Source organism: Carassius gibelio, chromosome A12 (assembly GCF_023724105.1).
Source record: "Carassius gibelio isolate Cgi1373 ecotype wild population from Czech Republic chromosome A12, carGib1.2-hapl.c, whole genome shotgun sequence".
Taxonomy (NCBI): Eukaryota; Metazoa; Chordata; class Actinopteri; order Cypriniformes; family Cyprinidae; genus Carassius; species Carassius gibelio.
The window spans coordinates 8,366,852-8,394,211 of NC_068382.1; the positions used below are offsets into that span (position 1 = coordinate 8,366,852).

The window sequence follows — 27,360 nt, forward strand, 5'->3', positions numbered from 1 at the left end:
AATTCCTGTGCCTGATGAAAATAAGCTCTTCAACTCCAGTAATGTCAATGTGTCGGGACGCTGGGTATTTCGGGTTGATGGTGGACCAGAGGAGGGTGATCATTTTGACTGTGTTTGATAGCATAAAGTAACTTTTCAAAGCAAGAACCACATCTGATCAAATCGGAACAACTAAGATCTGTTACAAATTTTTGTAAATTGTAAAAAAACTTTAAGTATAAATTTAAAGCCATTGTAATTTGTTGGAATACCATTCACTGATAGACATCAATGATACATTTTTTACAATTCCATTTGCAGTTTATGTAATGTGATGATGTTCTTTTACAAAAACAGGAATTTTCTATCCATATGGAGATGAGGATAAAAAGAACCATTTGGAGTATTTTGGAAGTTCTCCACTTATCAATCTGTCACAGCCGTTTGCGTACTTCGGGCTTATTTATAATGAGCTATACGTAAGTAGCGTTGTCACATTTATGTGACACTATATACTTTTTTTTTTTTTTTTACTGAAACAGCAGGAGTTGCTTTACATTTCACATTATAAGAATATCCACTGACAGTCCAGATGACTAAGAATTTAACTGTTTTGGTCCCATAACAGGTGCATAACAATGGATATTTGTTTTTTAATGAGCTGATTTACCAGTTGCATCCCTATTATTTTCCTTTATACTCATCTGCGGACATCATCGCTCCACTATGGACATATATTGCAATTACACATCAAGGAACAATCTCTTACCGACAAGTTACAGATTCTCATCTCTTGAATCGGGCCTCAAAAGACATAAATCAATATTATCCCAACTTGAACTTCACTGCCTCATGGGTTTTCATTGCTACGTGGGATAAAGTATCGTTTTATGGATACAGGCGGACAGTAAGTGCCTTTTTATTTGGTGCAGTTTCTTGCACTCAAATTTGTAATAAGGAAACAGTTTCCCCTGTTCTCTATTTTAGTGTAGATATTCCCTTTGTCTTCCAGGAGTCGACTTTTCAAGCCGTTCTGGTGTCTGGCAAAAACATGTCATTTACACTCATGCATTATGGTCATATTGCTCCAACATATGAATTTAAGGTAAAGTAATGTGAAAAATATACTGAAAAAAAGAACTATATAATAAGTGTTGGATTTTAACTAAACTTTTCATTATCTTTTTTTTTTTTTTTGATTAACAGTCTAGCTGTGACACAAGTGATTCAACTGATTTATTTTCGATTCCTGTCTATGATGCCACAAAACTGCCATTCACAAGCAATGTCAACATCATGGGTCGATGGGTATTTCGAACTGACAAAGCATCAGAAATCAATGGTAAACTAAAACATTGCAAATGCATGCCATTTATTTCATACTGTACCTTGTTTAATAGTTGTGTGTCGTAAATCTAGAAAAAATAATTAAACAATAAATATGTAGTGAAATGTTGAGGGTTACAGATTAATTAAAATCATAAGTGTGCTGAAAAATCAATTTGTATTGCAGGACTGTTCTATCCATTTAGGAATGGGAACAAACTAAACCTTCAACAATATGAGTTTTCAGAGCTCAGTTTGCAGACACCATTTTCTTACTTCGGGCTCACATACAGAACTGTTTATGTGAGGACACTCAGTATTGCACTCAGTATTTTTAAAAAGCATTTTATCACTTAAACTAGCTATTAAAAGTAATATCTGTTCATTCAAAAACTCTTTTAGGTTCACAAAAATGGATTTCTTACTTTCAACCGACCATTGTTTCCTTCGAGTCCCCCTACTCTTCCTGCAAATATAGACATTGTTGCTCCACTATGGACAGATATTGATAACAGTGATATTTACGTTCAAGAATTCAAGGGTGTCCGAGTACTACAGCGAGTAACAAATGATATACGTCAATCTTTTCCTAATACAAATTTCACTGCTGACTCCGTTTTTGTTTGTACTTGGGAAAATGTGACATATGTCAACACTTCAGCTCAGGTAAGATTTGTTACATTATTTGTTTTCACTTGTCTTGTGATTCTTGTGATCAATTTCTTGTTGCTTTGTTTTTCAGTATTCCTCTTTTCAAGTACTGCTGATTTCTGGTTCTGGATTGTCATTTATTGTATTTAATTACGGCAGTATTCCTCAAACTACACTTACTGCAATGGTGAGAGCTTTAACAGTTAAAATGTGTTTATAGAAATGTAGTAAAAAAAAAAAAACAGTTGAATGTTAGCCACAGATCTTCTTATCCAGACACCTGTAACAAACACATTTGTAATCATTATTTAGGCTGGATATGACATTGCTGATTACAGCAGTTTTTATACAATTCCTGTGTCTAACGTCACTAACCTGACCAACTCCACAAATGTCAATGTTAAGGGCCGTTGGGCTTTTCGTACTTTGCCAATAGAACATGGTAATGTTTCTTTTTCTTCACTTCAATGTAATTAACTAATTATTATATATATATATATATATATATATATATATATATATATATATATATATATATATATATATATATATATATATATATATTTTTTTTTTTTTACCTTTATTATGTTCTGTACCAAGGCCATAACATGCTATGTCATGCATTTCCAGGTCTCTTTTATCCAGCTGGCTATCAGGACTCTCTGAATCCCTGTCAAAGTAATGCAAGCTCACCAGCTTTGCATTTGCAGTATCCTTTCTTGTACTTTGGACGCAAATATCACAACATATATGTAAGACATTATGCTAAATATGCTACATTTGAAGTACATTAATGTATTACAAGTCATGTTGCTTCAGTTAAATGTTCAAATCTTTACTATAGGTCGACAATAATGGACTTTTGACGTTTGAACCATTTTATGAAAGAATCCCCAAGGCTTTCCCTGCCAACTCTACTAGAGACATTATAGCTCCACTCTGGACGAAATTTGACTGTAGCGTCAGTGGAAGCATCTCCTACTGCGTGGTGACGCGAGGCCGTATCCTGAATCGGGCAAGAAATGATATCAAACAGTATTTCCCTCAGTTTGGGTTCTCAGTATATTCAGTCTTCATTGCTACTTGGAATAGAGTGCCGTATTTGAACAGCCCCACAACGGTATGTAGATTGAAAGGCTATGTTAATCTTCCTTAACAGAAGTTTAGCGTAAATCTCAGGTAGAAATTGAAAGTGAGTTTTAAATTCTTGTCAACATCTAACTTATTTTAAGAATTGCATTGGGGGCTTTCACACTGAAGCAACATTTTCATGGTTCTATTACTATTGACCTGTTCGCACTGCAAGAACTGTGAATGATTTTAGTTATAGGAACAGAGCAGGGTAATGTCTTGTAAAACTCATGTAGACATATGGTCTACTCAAACATTGAAAACAGTCATAGATTGGCAGACACCCAACTCCAGGCACTTCTCCATCGCCCATCCACCAGTTGTTGACGTTGTTGAATGCCAGTAAATGCACAGCTAAACAGATGTGCTTTGAGTCTAAACTTAAATGTGGATATTGTTTTAGCACATCTGATCTTTTCTGTAAACCGGTTCCAACTTTAGAATTTCTAAATGGAACCAGGAAAATAGGGGAAAATGTTATTCTGTAAGGACCACCCTTGTAGTTTCTAACTAAATTTCCATAACTACTTTGTGCGAAAGCCCCAATACATTTTGCCTGAATGAGTTTTGTTTATAGACCATTTGAAAATCTTTTTTTATGAAATTTAATGTTTTTACTGGACTTTTCCTAGGAATCTTCGTTCCAAGTCGTTCTAGTCATTTGCAGAACTCTTTCCTTTGTCATATTGAACTATGGAAATATCTCCTCAACTGATCAAAGTTTTCAGGTTGGACAGAATAAGAACTTTGTAATATATATTATATTAATAAGACCCTAGATGTCTTTCAGTGGAATAAGTGAATAAAAAAAATATTCCAAAGGTCATATAACGTTGTCATTTTTATTTATTTATTATTATTATATATTGTTTTTTTTATATATACACAGGCTGGCTATGACACAATAAACTCAACAAATTATTTTTCAATCCCTGTGCCTGATGAAAATGAGCTATTCAACTCCAGTAATGTCAATGTGCCGGGACGCTGGGTATTTCGTGTTGATGGTGGACCGGAGGAGGGTAACTTCACTGTTTCATATAGACTATATACGTTTTTTTAGCCATGAAATATATCATGAAAAAATTGTATAAAAATACTTTTTATAGTATTGTATAAAAACAATAATTATATTGAATATTAGGGACATTCTACCCATATGGAGATGTAGAGGATGAGATGAGCCCGAGGTCAGATGATGGAAGTTCTCCACTGATTCCTCTTCTGCGACCATTTGTGTACTTTGGACGTGAATATGACAAAATATTTGTAAGAAGCATTTTGACATTCACAACATTAATATATATTCCACAAATTTGATGTTACATGAAAATACAGACAACTGGTATTTATCTTATAGGTGAATAATAATGGAGACCTGACCTTTGACAGTCCACTTTATCAGTGGTATCCCTATTATTTTCCTGCATACTCATCTATAGACATCATCGCTCCACTGTGGACAGACATTTATATTTATGAGAAAGGAACCATCTCTTACAGAAAAGTAACAGATGCTCGTCTCTTGAATCGTGCTTCAAGAGACATAAACAAATATTTTCCCATCTTGAACTTCTCTGCCACTTGGGTTTTTATTGCTACATGGGATAAAGTACCATATTATGGAAACAGAGAGGCAGTAAGTTTCTCTTTCAGTTAGCATGTTAACTTTTGTTGCATAGTAATTTCCATAGAACTGAACTTAATGGAATATCCAGAATAATGCTTATATAAATGAAGAATTCCCGGTCTCTTCCAGGAGTCAACCTTCCAAGTGGTTTTGGTGTCTGGAAAAAACATGTCATTTACACTTATGCATTATGATTTTATCACTCCGACTGAAAATGCAGAGGTATAGTGTGAAAAATGCTTCAAAATATTGTTTTATCTCAGTTTATGATCTTTAGCAGTGTTAAATGTGTTTTAATGTGAATTTTGTCTTTGTTTTTCTTCTTTAACAGTCTGGCTTTGACACAATTAACTCTACTAATTTCTTTTCAATTCCGGTTTCTGAGGTCGCAAATCTGTCATACACAAGCAATGTCAATGTCACGGGTAGATGGGTATTTCGTGTTGACAATTCATCAGAAAACAATGGTATATATATCTATATATCTATTCATGAAATGTGTCATTAGGTCAAATTCAGATCTAATTTGAGCTTTTGTCTCAAAACATATGCTTTTGTTAAAGGGGTCATGAACTGAGAAATCAAGGTCACCATACTAAAAGTTTCAGAAGTAAAAACATACTTGTTACTGAAATAAAACCTTTTATTGACAGCAGGCCCAGCGAACGCAGATCCTGAAATGTGCCTACATATGACATAATAGATAGGTTAAAAACCACCTCCACAGATAAATATCAACACATAATTCTGTAGCTCTGCCCGCTGATTCACACATGACAGGGAAATAACGTAATTGATGCTAAATGTGATCAAGCAACCAAGCAATGCCATTAAAGTTCTAAACATATTGTGCAGTGCCTGGTTGTGGAAGAATACAGTCACTCCATCCACTTCCTTTGGATTTACATATTATGCTGGGTACACACACATTTTTTTGTAAAATCTTATAAGATTTTAAAAATGTGAGAGACCACAAACAAGGCGGCAAAAAATCCTTGATGGAACCTTTTTACTCCTATAGTTTGTGGTGTGCCATGATGTGACGAAAAAATGCACACCAAACACCAACTGATTTTCAACCAGAATCCCGAATATGAACACGGGAAAACCCACAAAATTCCACGACATTAAACATGGTGGACAATAGGAATGAAGAAATTGCGATGATTGCATTTGATATGCTTCTGTCTTCTGTCAGCTCACTTTCTGATTGAAAATTGTAACGTTTCATGTTGATAATCTCCAGGTCATATGCACGCTTGTCCTCGGGGTTCCTTCCACACATCAGGATTTCTAAGATTTCTGATCGTAAATTTTAAATATGTTTTTCGATTCACAATTTGAACGCCTCCAATGTTCTTCCGAGCAGATTCAGTCACTCTTAACTAGTTGTGGGTCGTTATCGGCGCTGACGTGCTGCGTTGAGACTCTTCTCTGGCGATAAAAAAATATCGCCGTTAATCTATTTTCAAAGTTGGGTTGGGAGCTGGATCTATATTATTCGAGCAATGATGACTTTCACCTTGATATTTTAGCGAGGATGTATATCTAGTCGAATTGCACTGTAGGGGGCGAGAACGAGTCTTTGAACTTGTGAGTATGCCTACCAGTGATGCGTGGGTTGATCCGAAATGAGCAGGTGCCTGCGGTCACCCGTGGTTACCCGCGGACACGAGTCATCCAAAAATATTTTTAATGATATTCGGGTCGCGTTTGGTCGAGTCGTTTGAAATAAAGATGCCAATTAAACCTTTGTAATTTATATATTACTAGACACAATTTTGAAATACATTGGCCTACACTTTATTGGCAGAATAAATGGCGAGAATAGAGTGATTCCTGTCTCGCTTTATGTTGTACTGTACAGCAGTTTTACCCTTTGTCCCTCCTCATGCAAATTGAGCATCTGTCCCGCTTCTTCATTCAAACCTGCCTAATAAATACACAGATATGTCCATAGGCATACTGTTAACTTATGTCCAATAGTTCAGAGGAGAGCAATAAAAGTGTTAGTCGATAGGTTGAGTAGTATGTCAATCAAAGTGTTGACTGTTGCACGAACGCCTCCTCAACATTTGTTAACGAACCCAAATTGGAGAACACACGCTGTTTGGTCAGGTTAAGCAAAGCAGCCATGGCCTGTGTCCATGAAAAAGAGAAGATGCACTTTTAATAGCAAATGGACCACAGCATACTCTTGGTTAAGACATGTAGATGGCGAAGAAGAGAGAGGTTTTTGCATTCAAATCAGTGCAAACGTTTTTTAATAAGCCAAATGACCCACAGGCTGACAAAGATTGGGCAGCAGAAGTCACGAGCATTTATCATGCCTCACACACACTCATATCGCTCTACCGACTGCAATAAGTTTGCCCCAGTCATTTTTCCAGATTCTGAAATAGCTAAGAAAAAAACTGTAGAAACTTTGGGTGATATTTTGGGCCAGGTGGTGTCTCAATCTTTTAGTTGGTGGGCTTAAAAAGAAATATATGCAGAAAGCTGTTGTCTAATTTTAAACGAAAATATTTAAATAAAAATAAATAGGCTACTCTCTGATTATGTAATCCATATGAAATGTGCATTTCACTCTGGCGTTCATGGCAAGTCTGCATCGTCAACTTCTTCTTTGCAGCGACACAGAAAACACCAGTTTATTACTAAAAAAATAAATGTCTCCTTGCTAATTTAAACACATTCATAATCATTTCTTTAACCACTTCTTTGTGGCAAGCTTTATGTGTGCGGTCATACTGTTATTATCCTTTAAGTAATCAAGTTCATATAAAGGGGCGACGCATTTACTACTTGTAAAAAATGCGGACCAGGAAGCGGGTCGATTACAATATTTTATTTTTATTTTTTTGCAGTCCAAGTTGCGGGCGGGTTACATTGACCCGTGCATCACTGATGCCTACTGTGAAATAAATTACCACATCAAATGTGACGTGCTACCATGGATGCAGCTGTAGCCGCCGGGTTTTGCTTAAGGATTTTTTTTTTTTTTTTTTTTATAAGCTTCCCAATGGAAACCTCGAAAAAGCACTTGAGAAAGCACCTTATGATGCATTTTGGAAACATGAGATGAGCCCCTGGTCTAATGCACCACCTGGCTTGAGAAACCCGATGTAAAAGACTTACTTTTAATCATTATTTTATTTGGGTAGCACACATATTCTGAATGGCTTTGGCAGAATTCAAATTTGCATTCCTAGATTACAGTGAGATTAATCAAGATTTAAAAAAATGTATCTATGCCCACCATTACTCTTAACACACCTTGCACCACAGGAAAATCTGATAAAATAATCTTTAGAAAACTACCAAGATATTCGGGACATTACCTAAGATTGACGGAAGGGGAGCAATCGGCCCAAAATCAGCCTGATTATCTTGTGGTGTGTACCCAGCATAAGTGTGCTGCACCATTTCTGTCAAATCCAAAATAGACGGCACAGCATTGCCTCTTAATCTCAGTCTTTCTGAAAATCCAGCATCAACCTGTACCTTGTTTACAAAGAAATTTGTGGTGAAATGAAGCAAACAAACGCACAATGTTTTACTTACGTTAGCTAAAACTTAATTAAAAATAAAGTTCATCCACACATTGACCAAAGTCACTGAAGGTTCCAACTATGAAGGATGTAGCTTGTCAAACAGACATACAGAAAGTTAGTTTGTTATGAAAATCTGTTATCCAATCATAGTAGTAAGCGAATACTTTAGTCTTTAAATCAGGCATGCCCATAAATATTTTCTCGAGCCGGTCTCAAAACCATGGTAGAAAATAAGCTATTGCTTATTGATTTTGATGTTTTAAATGCAAAAACCATGGGAATATCATAAGTGGACCTCAGACAACAGTATAAAATAATAAAAAAGCCAGTTCATGCCCTTTTAAATTCTTTAAAAAGTGTCTAGTAGTGTTGTAACATTTGCCTCTGTTTTGTTTTGCAGGATTCTGTATTAAAACTTATCCCCAAGGTACATATATGTTATAACAAAATTTTCCAGGTTTCCAGTTTCCTAAATCTTTTGAATGTTAATGATTCATGCAGAATTGACGAGTAAATAAATACTGAATAAGGATTTTAACATGGGCCCCCTTAAAAAAAAAAAAAAAAAAAATCATGGAATTGCATGATGCATCTGCAGCAGTATCTCTTGAGAAGTTCTTGGGTAATACAACTATTGTAACCTTTGTGTTAGCTTCCTCAGATGATGTTTCTAGTGCTTTGATATGTGGAAGAACCCCAGTTACCACCAGCAGCAGGATAGTAGGAGGTCAGAACGCTTCAGCTGGACGCTGGCCCTGGCAGGCTAGTGTCCTCTGGCAAGGCAGCCACATCTGTGGAGGTTCTCTCATCAACAAAGAGTGGGTGCTGTCTGCAGCCCACTGCTTTAATAGGTAAACTCATTCAACCTAGTTGCAAATAAATTATTAAGCTTTCATAGATGCTTTAAGTAGTTTACAAATTAACCAAGTAATTAATGTAATGTTAAAAGCCTAATATATCACACCAATAGTATTGTAACAGGTTTTAAAAAATAGATGTTTATTTGTTCTTCTTTAAGTCATCATTTTATTGCATTGAATCATGTTCCCTTTCACATGCTTACCCAATTATACTCAGTGTTGCACCAGTGCTGATACTGTGGGAACACCTGTGGATGGAACCGATTGTATGAAGCCTGAGTAGAATCATGAGCAATTCATTGGCAGATGCCACATACATTGCCCCTTTAAAGAGATATTGCATCACTCATGCTATATCGTATATATTCTCAGATTTATTTTTCTTCAAGAAGACATATATGAGTTTTACGGCTCATGCTAGGTTTTTTTCTTTCTTTCTATCTTTTTTTTTGTTGGATTACTTTTACTGTGCTTAAGTGGCTGTTTCAAGCAAAACACTTTTTCCTCATGCCATGTCATTTTTGAAGTGTGTTTCTCCGTGTTATTGCCTCATTGACAGCGGCGATGGAGCTAATGGAGAGTGAGCAGATGGGATTTTCTCTTTCTGTCTCCTCCAAAAGAGAGAATGACTTGAAAGGCTGGCTTCTGTTTAGCATAGGGAGGTCAACTAGCGTTCCCTTTCAGTCGGTCACGTTCGACGTTACGAATGGGGATCTCGCCCGAGAGCACAATCACCTTTGAGTGGTTTGCATCAATAGCTCCGCCCCACAGAACGGGTATATAAGGAGCAACGCGAGCAACTCGCATTCAAGCTTTCGCTTCGGAGCCGAGCACATCGCTTGCTGCAATCACCGGAGTGTTTACAAGCAAGAGCTGGTGTTGGTGTGACGGCGCGATTCAGCGGTTCGTCTGGGTTTTCTGCAACAGCTCCCGCGTTCCCCTGAGCGCTTCAACACCCCTAAAAGAGCAATTTCTCTCACAAAAGAGATACGGGCCAATTTGCGTCTTTTTAAAGATGTCATTTTGCCCGTGCGTTTCTGGGTGCGGTCGATATATCGCTCCTCGTGACGGTCATGATCGCTGTGTCACGTGTCTGGGCTTCCAGCACGCTGAGACTGCGTTCGTGGATGGCTCATGTTCTCATTGCGGGGACATGGCCATCTCGGCGTTAAGATCGAGACTCGATTACCTTAAAAGGTATAGAGTCCCCTCTGCCACACCCCGTTCTAGCTCTTCTTCTCGTAAGGGGGCTACTTCGGCTGGTGGCCAGGGTGATCTGAGGGATACTGTGTGGGCTTCCCCGACGAGCGAACCTCCTCGGGCCACACCCCCCTCACATACGCCACAGCCGGTTGAGTTCCCGGATGAGTTAGCTGGACCCTCTCAGGCCATTCTGGTTCTTCCTCCGCCTTCACTGCCCTCGATGGTGGGGTGGCCAAGGGGTATGCTGGGATTCCCCCCAGCGTTCTGTTGCGATGCAACTGTGTCCACAGAGCGCCTCCGCTTGGCGTGGTGGTCCCAAGCTCCCCTCCAAGGCCTGTAAGTTCTCATCCACGCTTGTGGCCAAGGCTTAGAGAGCTGCAGGCCAGGCCGCTTCTGCCCTGCATGCCATGGCCTCACTTCAGGTCTATCAGGCCAAGCTGCTCCGGCAGCTGCACGAGGGCAGTGCTGACCCAGGGGTTTTGCAGGAGGCGCGCACTGCTACCGACCTCGTTCTCCGGGCGACGAAGGTCACTGCGCGCTCCTTGGGTCAGGTGATGTCCACTTTGGTGGTACAGGAGTGCCACCTATGGCTGAACCTGGCAGACATGAGGGAGTCTGATCGGGCTCAGCTCCTCAACTCCCCGGTCTCCCAGGATGGCCTCTTCGGCGACGCGGTAGAGAGCTTTGCCCAGCAGTTCTCTGCCACCCAGAAGCAGTCTGAGGCCATCAGACACATCCTGCCCTGGCGGCCCAATGCTGTTTCCACCCCACTGCCAGCGCAACCGCCTCAGCCTGCTCGTCGCCGAGGGCGCCCCCCTGCGTCCTCCTCCACTCCCGCTCGGCCACAGCAGCAGCCTTCACCCCGGCCGCAGCGAGGAGACGGCCGCAGAAGGGTGGCGCAACCCGTCTCTGCCCCTAAACCTCCCAAACGCCAGGCCAAGAGGCGTTCCTGAGATGGGTGACCCGGAGTTGGAGACGTCAGCTCATCAGGAGATGGTAACAGGACCACTCCTTCCCCCGGAGGAGGGCCGGGGGAGAATCCTTTGTTCTCATTTTCTTTTTGTTCCGCCACTGGCCCTGCGGCCGGTGATACCCAAACCTTCACTAAAAGAGCTGTTTCCTCCATCTCTGGGTCCCAAGGGTCCTATCTCCCCGGGTCCTATCTCCCCTAGTCTTTACAAAGGTTGCGGAAGGAGCCCTGGCTCCTCTCAGGGAACAAGGTGTCCGTATCCTCAACTACCTCGATGACTGGCTGATCTTAGTTCACTCTCAAGAGCGGTTGTGCGAGCACAGGGATCTGGTGCTCAGACACCTCGCCCGACTGGGTCTTCAGGTCAACTGGGAAAAGAGCAAGCTCTCCCCTGTGCAGAGGATCTCTTTTCTCTGTATGGAAATAGACTCGGTCGCCATGTTCGCACAGCTTACGAATGATGCCACGAACGACAGTTGGCGACGTGCTTCCTCGCCGCTCTCGTTCTCCTCTCCCCTTGCCAGTTTCTATGCAAAGACGGCTCAAGAACGCTTCGCCTTCTCATGCCCTCTTTGCTACTTGCAGTCATACGAGTGCCCGCACTCCACCCCCGCTAAGGGACGCTATGCCTCCCATGCCGGGGCTGTCTGCTCCACCATGCTGCCCCACTGTGGGTATGCCTGTAGTCCCCTTGACCCCGCTGGTTCGGTTCCTGGGAGCCTGGCTAGAGCTCCCCAGGCCTTCCCGCTGGCTCATCCGGACGCTCAGGCTCGGCTACGTGATTCAGTTCGCCCTGCGTCCCCACAGGTTTCGGGGTGTCCATGCTACGATGGTGGGCAAAGATGCCCCTGTCATGCGTGCGGAGGTCGCGACCCTGCTGACAAAGGGAGCGATAGAGCCGGTCCCTCCAGCCGACATGAAGTCCGGCTATTACAGCCCTTACTTCATAGTACCCAAGAAGACAGGTGGGTTACGGCCAATCCTGGACTTGCGTGCCTTGAACCGAGCTCTGCACAGACTCCCGTTCAAGATGCTAATGCCCAAGCGCATTTTCGAATGCATTCGTCCGATGGATTGGTTTGCAGCGATCGACCTGAAGGACGCGTACTTTCATGTCTCCATTCTTCCTCGACACAGACCGTTTCTTCGGTTTGCTTTCGAGGGGCCGGCATATCAGTACAAGGTTCTCCCATTCGGGTTGGCCTTATCTCCCCGAGTCTTTACAAAGGTTGCGGAGGGAGCCCTGGCTCCTCTCAGGGAACAAGGTGTCCGTATCCTCAACTACCTCGACGACTGGCTGATCCTAGTTCACTCTCAAGAGCGGATGTGCAAGCACAGGGATCTGGTGCTCAGACACCTCGCCCGACTGGGTCTTCAGGTCAACTGGGAAAAGAGCAAGCAGAGTGCAGAGAATCTGTGCAGAGAATCTCTTTTCTCTGTATGGAAAAAGCCATGTTCGTGCAGCTTACGAATGAGCACGCGCAGTCACTGCTGAATTGTCTGAGACAATTCGATGGCAAGAGAGCGGTTCCACTGAAACTGTTTCAGAGGCTCCTGGGGCATATGGCATCCGCGGCGGCGGTCATACCGCTCGGGCTACTCCATATGAGACCGCTTCAGCACTGGCTTCACGACTGAGTCCCAAGATAGGCGTGGCAACAGGGCACGCTACGAGTGACCATCACTCCGGCCTGCCGCCGATACTTTACCCCGTGGTTGGACCCCTCGTTTTTACGGGCTGGCGTGCCCCTAGAACCGGTGTCCAGACATGTTGTTGTATCAACAGATGCCTCTGCCATGGGCTGGGGTGCCATGTGCAATGGGCATGCTGCGTCAGGCTCCAGGAAAGGACCCCGACTTCAGTGGCATGTCAATTGCCTCGAGTTGCTATCAGTTCGTCTTGCTCTGCACCGCTTCAGGGCCCTGCTGAAGGACAAGCACGTTCTGGTCCGTACGGACAACACTACGACCGTAGCATACATCAACCGTCAGGGTGGTCTACGCTCCTGCCGCATGTCGCAACTCGCTCGCCATCTCCTCCTATGGAGTCACAAGCATCTGAGGTCACTTCATGCCATTCACATTCCGGGCAGGCTCAATCGTGCAGCCGACGAGCTCTCAGGGCAGCAGTCTCGCCCCGGGGAATGGAGACTCCACCCCCCAGTCGGTTCAGCTGTTTTGGGAACTCTTCGGAGATGCTCAGGTAGACCTGTTTGCCTCTCCAGAAAATTCCCACTGCCAGTTGTTTTACTCCCTGACCGAGGCCACCGTCGGCACGGACGCCCTGGCACACAGCTGGCCACTGGGCCTGCGCAAGTATGCGTTTCCCCCAGTGAGCCTTCTTGCACAGAAGTTGTGCAAGATCAGGGAGGACGAGGAGCAGGTCCTCATGGTTCCGCCTTTTTGGCCCGGGCAGACCTGGTTCCCCGAACTAGTACTCCTCGCGACAGCCCCTCCCTGGCCAATTCCTCTGAGGAAGGACTTTCTTTCTCAGAGACGGGGCACCCTCTGGCACCCACGTCCCGATTGGTTGAACCTACATGTGTGGGTTCTGGACTGGTCATGGAAGGTTTAGGTACCTTGCCACCACAGGTGGTAGCTACCATCATTTCAGCTAGGGCCATGTCCACCAGACATGCCTATGCTTTGAAGTGGAACCTCATCACTTGGTGTTCTTCATGGCGTGAGAACCCCTGGAAATGCCCAATTGGGTCAGTGCTTTCCGTTCTTCAGGAGGGGCTGGAACGAAGGCTGTCTCCTTCCACCCTCAAGGTCTATGGGGCTGCCATTTCGGCTCACCATGACCCTGTTGAAGGTAAGTCACTTGGGAGGCACGATCTGATCATCAGGTTCCTGAGAGGAGCAAGGAGGCTTAATCTGCCTCGCCCTCAGCAAGTCCCCTCTTGGGACCTTGCAGTGGTTCTATCACCACTGCAGAGAGCTCCCTTCGAACCCTTACTCTCAGTAGAGCTAAAGTTTTTATCTTTGAAAACTGTGCTCCTGATGGCTTTGGCTTTGGTGAAGAGGGTCGGGGACCTGCAGGCATTTTCAGTTGACGAAGCGTGCCTGGAATTTGGGCCGGCTAACTCTCACGTTATCTTGAGACCCCGGCCTGGGTACGTGCCCAAAGTTCCCACCACTCCTTTTAGGGATCAGGTGGTGAACTTGCAAGCGCTGCCCCTGGAGGAGGCAGACCTAGCCCTGGCGCTACTCTGTCCAGTACGTGCGCTCAGCACCTACGTGGACAGAACTCGGTGCCTTAGGACCTCAGACCAGCTCTTTGTCTGTTACGGAGTCCAGCAGAAGGGAAAGGCTGTCTCCAAGCAGAGGTTATCCCACTGGATAGTGGATGTTATTGTCCTGACTTATCAGGCTCGAGACCTACCATGCCCCCTCGGGGTGAGAGCTCACTCAACTAGGAGTGTAGCTTCCTCCTGGGCTAGCAGACATCTGTAGAGCTGCGGGCTGGGCGACACCTAACACATTCGCGAGATTTTATAATCTCCGTGTAGAGCCCGTGTCCTCCCGGGTACTCGCCCCTTCGGGCCAGTAAGGACATGCTCGGTGTCAATCCGCTTGCTGCGCCATTCCACTCTGCGGATTGGATGTGTGCGCTATTCCCCTCAGGTGAGTTCCTCAGTCAGAACCCTGGGTTCCTCCAGCACTGTTGATGTCCAACACTTGCGTACATGCCCCTTGGTCAGCCATGTGTGGGACTAGGTGCATCCATGTGTCGTGATTCCCCCCCTGAAGGAGGGAACGGAGACGTTACGTCCCCTTGCCACATCGCTGTTCCACTGAACGGCCGCGTCACTGGCTCGGCTCCTCAGCGAAGACTTGAATGCGAGTTGTTCGCGTTGCTCCTTATATACCCGCTCTGCGGGGCGGAGCTTGCGATGCAAATTCCGCAGACAAAGGTACTTTGTGTACCATTGGCTCGTTTTGTACCACTCGAAGGTGATTGGGCTCTCGGGCGAGATCCCCATTCGTAACGTCTCCGTTCCCTCTTTCAGGGAACGAGGGTTTACATATGTAACCAAGACGTTTTCTGGTCACCGTAATAGTTTTAGCTTAAAAGTTTAACAAAAAAAATTACATGTTTAAGGCCCTATGAAGTGTTAAATCTTTTCTCACCTGTTTTATTGTTACCAAATTCTGTTTACGCAAGTCTAATTATTTGAATGCATAAAATATCGGTAATGTTAATTGTATTAATCTTTTAATAATTTTAAAAGTAGAAATAGTATTAGTAGTAGTAGTATTACATACAACAGTAATATATTTCAGGTGATTTACATTTACAAAATATTAATAAATTAATCTCTGATAAGAAAAAAATATCTCGTCCCCTCAACATAAGAAGTACACATCATGGCCATGAGAAATTGATAATTTCATGTTAGGATCTCAAGGCCACGACTTCACATTGCGTTGCTGTCGTTACCTCAACAAATGGTAACATTCCCACAAGTTAATATGATTTTCTAACAAGTTAATATGCCGTTTCCATGAATTAATATCTTGTTGCCACGACATAATGGGCGAATTACAAACGTGCCTCGAAGGGCACTTTGGGAAGGGGATGCAATTTGTAGGGATGTTCCAAACGAAAGTAAACCACTGAATCCTTTCACGAAGGGCCCTTTCCAGAAGTCCATTAGCGAAGGGAACATGATGTTCACTCCACGGAAGTGATTTGCATTTTTGATCACGTGATCTTTAGCTACGTAAATAGAATAGTCTAATTGAATTTGTCTATTTTAATGTAACACAACATATTTTTCATCAGTGATGTAAATCTGATTTAGGACAGTAGTGTAAGTGAGTTTAGTTTGAAAAATTGTAATAGTAAATGAGACACAATTAGACAATATTGGAATAAAATAATAAGAAGAAATATTTATTTGCAACAACTGATGGAGTGCTGAATGCTAAACATACACGCAAGATTGTCAAGGTAACACATGGTCAGTCATTCCTTTCACCAAATGAGTTTCTAATGCTTATGCGAGGCAAAAATTACCAGCACCCTTCAAAGAACACAGTTCAAGAGCTCTGCCCTTTCAAGGAAGTAGAGCATAGGGATACACACTTCAGTTCTGATTTTACTTAATATCATATTCCCACGAGTTAATATGTTGTGGCCATGACAAAAATAAGTGAACCAAAACATGTCTTCTCCCAGTCACCATAAGTACCTTTAAATGTCTGTGACTCTGGGCCCTATTTTAACGATCTAAACACAAAGTGTAAAGCGGACGTCGGCGGTGCACTCAGTGCGTGTCCAAATCCACTTTTGCTGTTGTAACAACGGAAAAATGGTTGGCGCGCCCGGGCGCATGGTCTAAACGGTTTGTCCCTATTCTCTTAATGAATAATGGGTGTTTTTTGAGCATAACATGCAATAAACCAATCAAAGTCTCATCTTCCATTACCTTTAAGAGCCAGTTGTGCTCGTGCCATGACGGATTTGCTATTTACACGGCTGTATTTGGCAAGCGTGAAGACAGAACGAGTCTCCGAGATGAAACGGGTTTGACACAGTCTATGGCGCAGTCCATTTTCAGCTCCTTAAAAAAGCATTGCACTAGCAATGTGCTAGAACACACCTCTTTTTTAGACCAGCACACCCATGGGCGCACAAATTGGCTCAAATGCATGACATGGCGCTGTACAGGAAAATGAGAATGGTGCCGGACTGAAACTAGCAAACACACTTGCTACGCCTTGCGTCGCATTGTGCCGGGTGTATTATAGGGCCCTTTGTGTCAATATGTTATTTATATCACCAAAATGTAAGATTAAATGTTTTACCCTGTACAGCCTGAAATATAAAATAACATTAAGACCTTTTTTATAAAAATAAAATAATAATAATACAATTAAAAAGATTAATAAAATAAATGTAATTTTTTTTTTTAAGTTTAAGTTTGATGCAGTATTTTATGGCCCATATAGTATGATATATCGAGAATTATTCAGATGCCCCAAATGAGCAAAATATGCAGTTTGGTGCTTATGCTGTTATTTATATCACCAAAATGTACAATTAAATTATGATTCCTGCATAGATGTAAATAAATTATTTTTTATTTTATTATTCAATTCAATTTAAAAATAAAAATAAAGGTCTCATTGTTATTTTACATTTCAGGCTTTACGGGTTTAAAACACTTCCCTCTAGTTTTTCACTATTTCTTTAACTTCCTCAGGGATACTGCATATTTTTACACTGTGTTGTTGGGGCAACAGACCCAGGAAGGCTTCAGCCCCAATAAAGTGTTCAGATATGTGAAAATAATCAACAAACATCCTAGTTACAACCATTTAACAAATGACAATGATATTGCTCTTCTCAAAATGAGCTCTCCAGTCACCTTCACTGACTACATCAGACCCGTGTGTCTAGCAGCTCATGACAGTGTGTTCAACAGCGGCACAGACAGCTGGGTCACTGGATGGGGAAACATTGGTGAAGGAGGTGAGTATTCATTCCCATTTCACGTTAAAATCAACATGAAAAGCCTTTAACAATGCCATTCAAAAAAGTATAGTCATGCAGAGTAAGTAACATCTCATGTATTTCCTACAGTGCCCCTTCCATCGCCTAATGTTCTACAGGAAGTGGAGGTTCCTGTAGTTGGTAACAGACAGTGCAACTGTCTCTATGGAGTTGGAAATATAACAGACAACATGATCTGTGCTGGTCTACTGGAAGGAGGCAAGGATTCATGTCAGGTACAGAAACCCTGAACAGAAAGTTCAGCCCCAACTTGTGTTTACAAGATAAACAATGAGTGCTTCAAATAAGGAATAAGTAACTAGGCTTTCTCAAATTTGTGAAGTTCATACCAAATCTACAAAATATATTCAGAGACCTTTTCAGACACTTGGTAAAAAGCACACAAGAAATTCCCAAGTTATTATTGTTTGGTAGTTCTTGATTGACAAAAACAAATAAATACATAAATATATATATATATATATATATATATATATATATATATATATATATATATATATATTTTCATTAAATTTCCTCAGTCTTGTCTCTACATTGATTAGCTTTTAATAAAATCTTTGCACATGTGGATTTATCATTAATATACAGTATACCCAGCATACACTACCATTCAAAAATCTGGGGTCGGTAAGATTTATTTATGTTTTTGAAAGAAATAAATTATGCTCACCAAGGCTGAGTTTATTTGATCAAACATACATTAACAGTAATATTGTAAAATAATAGTACAATTGTTTTCTATTTTAATATATTTTAAAATGTAAAATATTCCAAAACTGAATTTTCAGCATTATTACCCTAGTCTTCATTGTCACATGGTCCTTCAGAAATTATTCTTATATGCTAATTTGGCTGCTTAAGAAACACTTCTGATTGTTATTAATGTTGAAGACTTTTGGTCAATATAATTCATCCTTACAGAATAAAATTATTAATTCCTTTAAAATATATATATATATATATATATATATATATATATATATATATATATATATATATATATATATATATATATATATATATATATAATTTATACCCTTAAATGTTTATTTTATTGATGTGTATTTTCAGGGTGATTCAGGTGGTCCAATGGTGAGCAGAGAGAGCTCAGTATGGGTTCAGTCTGGTATCGTTAGCTTTGGGACTGGCTGTGCTCGACCTGAACTTCCCGGTGTGTACACCAGAGTATCATGTTATCAGGAATGGATCAGCTCTATTGTTTGCAGCGATCCTCCAGGTTTTGTGCAGTTTACCTCTGCTGGAGCTAACCCTGACTACAGTTACAGCTGTCCTGGTCTTCCTCCTCCTTTCTTATTAACCGAATCTATAATTCCATCTTCTGCAACATTTCCTCAACATAATTCTTTGCTATCATATTCTGTTTTGCTTCCACCCATGTGTTCCATAATGTATAAGGTTTGAGGTCAGTAAGTTTTTATTTTTTTCCTATTCTAATAGAAAACAGTTAATTTAAATAAGATTTCACAATATTAAAACAAAGAGACTTATTTAAAAAACGAATATAATAATAAACAAATCATTAAAATCATATTGACCACAAACATTTTAATGGTAGTGTCTGTACAAAAATATACAATGTGGTGGTGACATAAGTGGTGTTTATTCTCAGTCAAATACATTAATTTAAAGAGTTTTGACTTTACTGTATTTCGTCGTTTTCCTGATTATCCTTTCACAATTTATTTTTCACATTTAAATAGCTCCAAATAATAATTTATTTTATATTCTGCATCACTTCAGTTTATATAATATATACTGGATAATGATCATTTATTTACCATGTATTTCTAATTACCTTGTGAACACATATATTGTTTGTCAAATAATTTGTGAAGAAACACATGCATGTTGTTTCACAAATTACAAAACATATATTTATTTTACCGATTATTGATGCAGCAAAATAATTTGTCACTTCCATTTTATTTCATATTGTGTTAATGTTTGTATCTTTACACCCTTTAATTTCATTTAGCAAAGCAATAAATATTATATACTTAAGCAATACACTTTTTTAATTATATGTACATAAAGGATATGTAGTACTTTTTTTATATAATTATGTCATAATTTCTTTGTTTTTGTGATCATTTAATGGTGGTTCCATATCTGTCGGTCACTACTAATTATGTCAACTGGGAGGCCAATCATCTCTGAGTTTAAGAGAAAATGCCAATGAAAATCGGCTAGTGGATTTAACATACCTGAGCCACTCCTCATGACCACGGTATAAATAGGCAACAGGTGTATCCACTCATTCAGATTTTTGCTTTGGAGCCAATTGGTTGTATTCGTCAAAGCCATTCGTTTGCTGTGTGTCGGGAAGCTGTTTTGGTTGGCGGTACGGCGCAAATAGCAAATTTCCTAATTTCCTTTGGAGATCAGCAGAAGGGGAAGGCTGTATCCAAGCTTAGGTTTGCTCACTGGATAGTGGATGCCATCACCTTGGTGTAGCATTTCCAAGGCAAGCCATGCCCCCTGTGGGTGTGGCCTCCTCCTATGCGCAGGCGCAAGGAACCTGTCTGGCAGACATCTGTCAAGCTGCGGGCTGGGCGAAACCTAACACCTTTGCAAGGTTTTACAAGCTTTGTGCAGAGCCAGTTTCTTCCCTTGTGTTGGGTAACAGGTTTTGGCGGGAAGGGCTGGCAGATAGGGAATGTCTCGGTTACGTACATACTGTAAGCCTCGTTCCCTGATGGAGGTAATGGAGACGTTATGTCTCCATGCAACAACCTTGATCCATTCGCTGTTGCTAGGACACATACTCGGCTCCTCAGCGTAAAACCTGAATGAGTGGATGCACTTTTTTTAAGTGTACTTACTGCACAATAATGCACAATAAGGACACACATATGTATAAATTAAATGTATTGTTTTTGGCTCTTAAGTGCATTTCATTTGTAATTATTTTTAAATGTATCACATTTTAAAATTGTATTAAATGCAATTAGCTGAATTTTGAGTGTATTTTTGAACCACTTAAGAGGGACTTTAGGAAATCTTTATATGTATATGTAACGATATTCCCTTTGTAATCATCGGGAAGAAGGAGGCGGGAACCGGCGCACAATCAAAATACATTTTAATAATTCATAAATAAATACAAAACGGCGCACCAGCCCCTCACGGCCGACTGGTGCGCACATGTCCCAGGCCTGGTCCTCTCTCGTCCTTCACGGTCGTCACTCCAGTTTTATATCCTTCCATCTCCTACGTGGGACTCGGTACGGGCGGTGGGGCGCAGGTGTAGCTCATCTCCAATCACTACACCTGGCCTCACTCCTCGTTCCCACGCCTCTCGGCCCCGCCCCACTCGCCACAGTATACTTGTAGAATTGCTTCTAGTGTCTTTAAAATATGGTTAAAGTGTACAGATCAATGTACTGAGAAGTAGAGGTCTTCACGGTTCCAAGAATTTGTGCCCGAACCCGGAAGAGACCCGTAATGTACTACACCGAACCGACCAGGACCCGTCTAATATTTCAAAAGCTGGACCTGGACCTGTGTAGGTCCGAGAAATGCCTACCCGGACCCGTAAATTATTTGAAAGCTGGACCTGAACCCGCCGGGAAGACACAGACCCGACTGGACCCGATTGTCACATATTCCACCTTAAATTGCTTTTACAAGTCAATAAACATGTTGCGAAAATATATATATATATCTTACATAATTTAAGGAGCAGTAGTCTCTTGTCCTTGTACCTGACTGCCTCTGATGCATTACAATCCTCCGACAAGAAAGTTATCCATGTTATTGCGCCTGTAATTCCAAGTCCTAGCTTAATCCACTCATTATTTCAGCTTCAAAGTTCCACTTGATGTCACGGTGTACATTCTGACTGACGAGTTAACTCGCATAATAACTTAGACTGTTTGCCCTTTTGAACTATAATAATGAACGCTCCTTCAGTGCAATGGTCGCTGACGCTATTATCTCTGTGCTCTCTACTCTGCGTCGAGTCTGAATCTGACCAAAAAAACTTTAAGATTAAATGGTTTATTTCTATTAAATAAACCATTTAAGTATAAAAATGGGAAAAAAATGTAAAGCGCGGTTTGTCCCTCACTGGTTGCCAGAGAAACATGACACCGCTCGAGACTGCACCGCATATGCGAGTTAGCTGGATCATCCTAAAATATGATTTAACGCAATTTGAGCGTCATAGAAAACATTCATGTGACAGTTCACCTCCAATTTTGTTGCTGATTTGAAATATATTAAACATGAGTGTGTCAAGTCTGCAATTATCACCGTGCGTGCACTTGCATTCTGCGCGCTCTGCTTCTAACGGCAGAGAGAGAGAGAGTGAGAGAGAGATCGCTGTTTTTGTTTTTTGCTCACTCTGTTATTTCCTAATTTTACAAGTTGCAAGTTACAAAAAACACAAGCAGTGTGATCACGGCCGGATGTTCTCCGAGTCCGATGACTCCAATCGCACGGGTATTACACACAATGTGAAAGAGACCCGGGACCTGAAGTAATAGATTCGGACCCGGGTGCACTGTGAAGACCTCTACCGAGAATCAATTAATGTATAAAACTTAAATATACTAAAATATACTTTAATTAATGTTTTCTATATAATTACATATATTTTTAGTTATATAATATATATATAATGAAGTTGTAATTTAGTTTATTTAAAACTATTGTGCAGTGGCGCTGGGCTGGCGGCCATCTTGTCTGGAGACACAGGTGTAGAGTCGGCCATCTTGTCTGGAGACACAGGCGTTGAGTCAGCCATCATGTCTGGAGAGACGGATCTGGCTGGTGTATCCTGTTGACTATGATGGTATAGGTATTTGGTGAAGCCCCAAATCTCAAGAGGCAAAGGGTCTTCAAGGCAGTGGTTAAAAACATCCTTCAATGCTGCATCGTTATAATCCAGCCCTACTGCCAAGTGCTGCGAAATGCTCTTCTGCCATACATTATAGTTATAATTTTTTATCCGTTGAGAAAATCGCCACGTTTCATTTTGCGCCGCCATATGTACTTGTGTAACTACTCATTTAACAGTCTTTAAATGAGGAAAACATTAAAAGTGTCTGGTGGCTTCTAAATCCATATGTGTTTTTGTATCCTAAGGAATGAATGGTGCTAAGCTAAAAGTTAACATTGTGGTGCCATGTGCTACAGCAATTGAATGCATGCACTGAGACGGGAGAGGTACGTATCAACTCATCTAAGTTTCGGGAAGAACATAGTTTTCTTTAACCCTCTATGGTACACATTATGTTCTAACCATGGAATATTTTTAAATAACTTTTTATTACATGAAATAGCTTCAATTAGACAAATCTCAAAAATATTTGTGATGCTTTTTTTGGGGTATTTAGGAAAACGTTTCCATATGGCAACAGTGTACCACAATGGAAAATGGTCAAAAAAGTAGTTTTTCTATTAAATTATGATTATCTTTTCTATTTAAATCTTTTAGATATTGATAGCTTTTTATACTTGGAATTCATGCAAACCAAAAGTAAGTAGGTTCCTAGCATTTAACCTTCAAAATGGTACTTAAAAGTATTATAATAATGCTTGCAAACGAAAAAAAAAATTGTACCATATATGCATATCAAATTCAACAACGTTTTGTTTTACATCCGCAATGTTTCCAACAACAAAAACAAGTCTTTTTGAAAGTATTTTATACAAGTTAAGTAAATGTTTGGTTGCTTGGTACATGCACTAATACCATGTAGAACATGAAAACATAAAATACAGGTATTACGATAGGCGGCTCCCTGAAGTAAAGTGAAAGTCGTGACATTTGCCAAGTATGGTAACCCATACTCAGAATTGGTGCTCTGCATTTAACCTTCCAAGTGCGGACTCACACAGCAGTGAGAAGTGAACACACCCCCAGAGCAGTGGGCAGTAGTGATGCGCGAGTAACCCGCCGATCAGGTTGGGGCGGGTTAAGAAATTGGCATTTTATTGCGGGGCGGGTTGGGGCGGGTCACTAAAAACAACATTTTTAAAAATCCATTTACGTTGCATGGAATTTAATCAAAATGATTCATTCAGAATCGTTCACTGATTCGTTCAGTGATAATTTCTTCGGATTATAAAAAATATGCCAGCAGGTTGCAAAAAAGAGTGTATTATGTGTTATGTCTTAAGTCAATGAACGTATTCACTTGTTACAAAAACTGATCTGGTATTATTAAAATGTGTGCATAATCGCATTCAATATAAAAAAATTAAATCAGTTGTTCAGATGAACAAAGCAAAAGGTTTTCTTGCCTAATTAGCATTTTAATTGTTTGTATATTATATATTCACATTCATAAATAACTGAATGTGAATAACTGCGCTTTGCATTTTGTGAGATTGACATGCTAAATGGCAGACTGACCCTGTTTACTCTCATTCATTTCATTCACGAACGAGATAAGCCATGTACCAGTTCATTTCATTCACAAATGACATGTATCTGTTCATACAACTCATTCATGAATTACATGTGTGCCAGTTCAGTAATTTCATTCACGAAAGAGATGTACTTAATCTTTCAACTCGTTCACGAATGACATGTGTACCAGTTCAGTCATTTCATTCACGAATGAGAAGATCTATCGAACTCGTTCAGTGAAGGGCATATTTGTTCACAACATTCAACAAATCACATGTCACATCTCATACACGAAGGCTATTGGCTCGAGGTTGAGTAACTCTTTGACAGGATGAAACACTAATAGCGCAGCGCTGCTGTGGAGGGAGGAACTTCAGTGAATGAGAAATATGAGTCAGTGGATTGCGTGAGCGAGAACGATTCGTTCACCTAAAAGATTCTTTCAAAAAGAACGAATCACTGTTAATCACTATTAAGTAGAGAGCTGTGAGGGAGGGGAGCAGGGGTACCAATTGCTACCAGTTGTCAGAAGAGACAGTCTTATGCCTAATAGCGGCCCCTGGGGCTTGAGGTGGTAAACTTAGAAAAGCGTTAGAGAATAATCGAGGAAAAGAAAGATTTGTAGGTCCATGTTGTGAGCAGAAGCACCCTCATGCTAGTGTCTGCTACGGGAGCTGGAGGGCACTGGAAAGGAAAAATGGGTTATTACTAGTGGGAGGAGAAAGGCTGAGATGTGTGGGAATGTGTTGCAAACCGAGGTAGCCTCACACTTGCTTCACCTGCTGTAGCCATATGCCACTGGATGGGAGTCCAGAAGAACCTGTGTAGCCTGCACTGCTAGCAGAGGCAGCCTCACGCTAGTGTTTCCTGCACTGCTAGCAGAGGCAGCCTCACGCTAGTGTTTCCTATGGGATCTGGAGGCCACCGAAAAGAAAAATGGTTATTAGTAGCATTGGGGCACGGACGAGATACAGTATTGTTCAAAATAATAGCAGTACAATGTGACTAACCAGAATAATCAAGGTTTTTATTATATTTTTTATTGCTACGTGGCAAACAAGTTACCAGTAGGTTCAGTAGATTGTTAGAAAACAAACAAGACCCAGCATTCATGATATGCACGCTCTTAAGGCTGTGCAATTGGGCAATTAGTTGAAAGGGGTGTGTTCAAAAAAATAGCAGTGTCTACCTTTGACTGTACAAACTCAAAACTATTTTGTACAAACATTTTTTTTTTCTGGGATTTAGCAATCCTGTGAATCACTAAACTAATATTTAGTTGTATGACCACAGTTTTTTAAAACTGCTTGACATCTGTGTGGCATGGAGTCAACCAACTTGTGGCACCTCTCAGCTGTTATTCCACTCCATGATTCTTTAACAACATTCCACAATTCATTCACATTTCTTGGTTTTGCTTCAGAAACAGCATTTTTGATATCACCCCACAAGTTCTCAATTGGATTAAGGTCTGGAGATTGGGCTGGTCACTCCATAACATTAATTTTGTTGGTTTGGAACCAAGACTTTGCCCGTTTACTAGTGTGTTTTGGGTCATTGTCTTGTTGAAACAACCATTTCAAGGGCATGTCCTCTTCAGCATAGGGCAACATGACCTCTTCAAGTATTTTAACATATGCAAACTGATCCATGATCCCTGGTATGCGATAAATAGGCCCAACACCATAGTAGGAGAAACATGCCCATATCATGATGCTTGCACCTCCATGCTTCACTGTCTTCACTGTGTACTGTGGCTTGAATTCAGAGTTTGGGGGTCGTCTCACAAACTGCCTGTGGCCCTTGGACCCAAAAAGAACAATTTTACTCTCATCAGTCCACAAAATGTTCCTCCATTTCTCTTTAGGCCAGTTGATGTGTTCTTTGGCAAATTGTAACCTCTTCTGCACATGCCTTTTTTTTAACAGAGGGACTTTGCGGGGGATTCTTGAAAATAGATTAGCTTCACACAGACGTCTTCTAACTGTCACAGTACTTACAGGTAACTCCAGACTGTCTTTGATCATCCTGGAGGTGATCATTGGCTGAGCCTTTGCCATTCTGGTTATTCTTCTATCCATTTTGATGGTTGTCTTCCGTTTTCTTCCACGTCTCTCTGGTTTTGCTCTCCATTTTAAGGCATTGGAGATCATTTTAGCTGAACAGCCTATCATTTTTTGCACCTCTTTATAGGTTTTCCCTTCTCTAATCAACTTTTTAATCAAAGTACGCTGTTCTTCTGAACAATGTCTTGAACGACCCATTTTCCTCAGCTTTCAAATGCATGTTCAACAAGTGTTGGCTTCATCCTTAAATAGGGGCCACCTGATTCACACCTGTTTCTTCACAAAATTGATGACCTCAGTGATTGAATGCCACACTGCTATTTTTTTGAACACACCCCTTTCAACTAATTCAACTAATTGCTCAATTGCACAGCCTTAAGAGCGTGCATATCATGAATGCTGGGTCTCATTTGTTTTCTGAATATCTACTGAACCTACTGGTAACTTGTTTGCCACGTAGCAATAAAAAAATATACGAAAAACCTTGATTATTCTGGTTAGTCACATTGTACTGCTATTATTTTGAACAATACTGTATGTGGGCCTGTGTTGCAAATGGAGGCAGCCTCACGTTTGCTTCATCTGCTGTGGCTGTAGGTCATGCAAAGGGGGTGGGGTTTGTGATGTGCTAGCCAAGATAACCTCCTGCTACCATCTGCTATGGGAGCTGGATGACACTGAAAAGGGAAAAGGAAAAAGTTTAGAAGTAGCAGCAGGAAAGACTGAGATGTAAGGACTTGTTGGAAGCGGAAGCAACCTCATGCTTGCTTCAGCTGCTTTAATGTGTAGAATTGGTGCATTGGTGCACACTGCACTTTTCGTACCATTGACTTCCATTAATACACCTGCAGATGCGCCAGACCGGAAGAGCAAAAGGTTTAGCATTTCACAGCATTCCGAAGTTCAAGCTTGGTGAAATCTGGCCGGCGAATTTGCATGATGTGATACCGTGTGACCAACAGCAGATCGATACATCACACTGACTTAAAAAAAACACATTTAAAACTGCAGCGCTGCAGGAAAGTGGAGTAGATTGTATGTTTGTTTTTGTTTTGTTTTTTGTTTTGTTTTTTACATTTTAGATGTAT

The 27,360-nt window shown here is 41.0% G+C and overlaps 2 protein-coding genes across 2 annotated transcripts; both read left to right on the top strand.

Annotated features, from left to right (window-relative positions):
* The first annotated feature begins 4,266 nt into the window (after nt 1–4,266).
* On the top strand, nt 4,267–5,294 carry LOC128025630 (sushi, nidogen and EGF-like domain-containing protein 1). The gene is made up of 5 exons (XM_052612124.1): nt 4,267–4,356; nt 4,448–4,726; nt 4,847–4,939; nt 5,049–5,184; nt 5,281–5,294. Exons 1-5 carry the CDS (start codon nt 4,267–4,269, stop codon nt 5,292–5,294), a joined length of 612 nt encoding a protein of 203 aa, XP_052468084.1.
* Nucleotides 5,295–8,844: 3,550 nt separating this feature from the next.
* Nucleotides 8,845–27,005, top strand: LOC128025631 (serine protease 27-like). Its single transcript, XM_052612125.1, has 6 exons — nt 8,845–9,122; nt 17,517–17,785; nt 17,897–18,042; nt 18,899–19,121; nt 20,303–20,423; nt 26,870–27,005. Exons 1-6 carry the CDS (start codon nt 8,845–8,847, stop codon nt 27,003–27,005), a joined length of 1,173 nt encoding a protein of 390 aa, XP_052468085.1.
* The last annotated feature ends 355 nt before the right edge of the window (nt 27,006–27,360 follow it).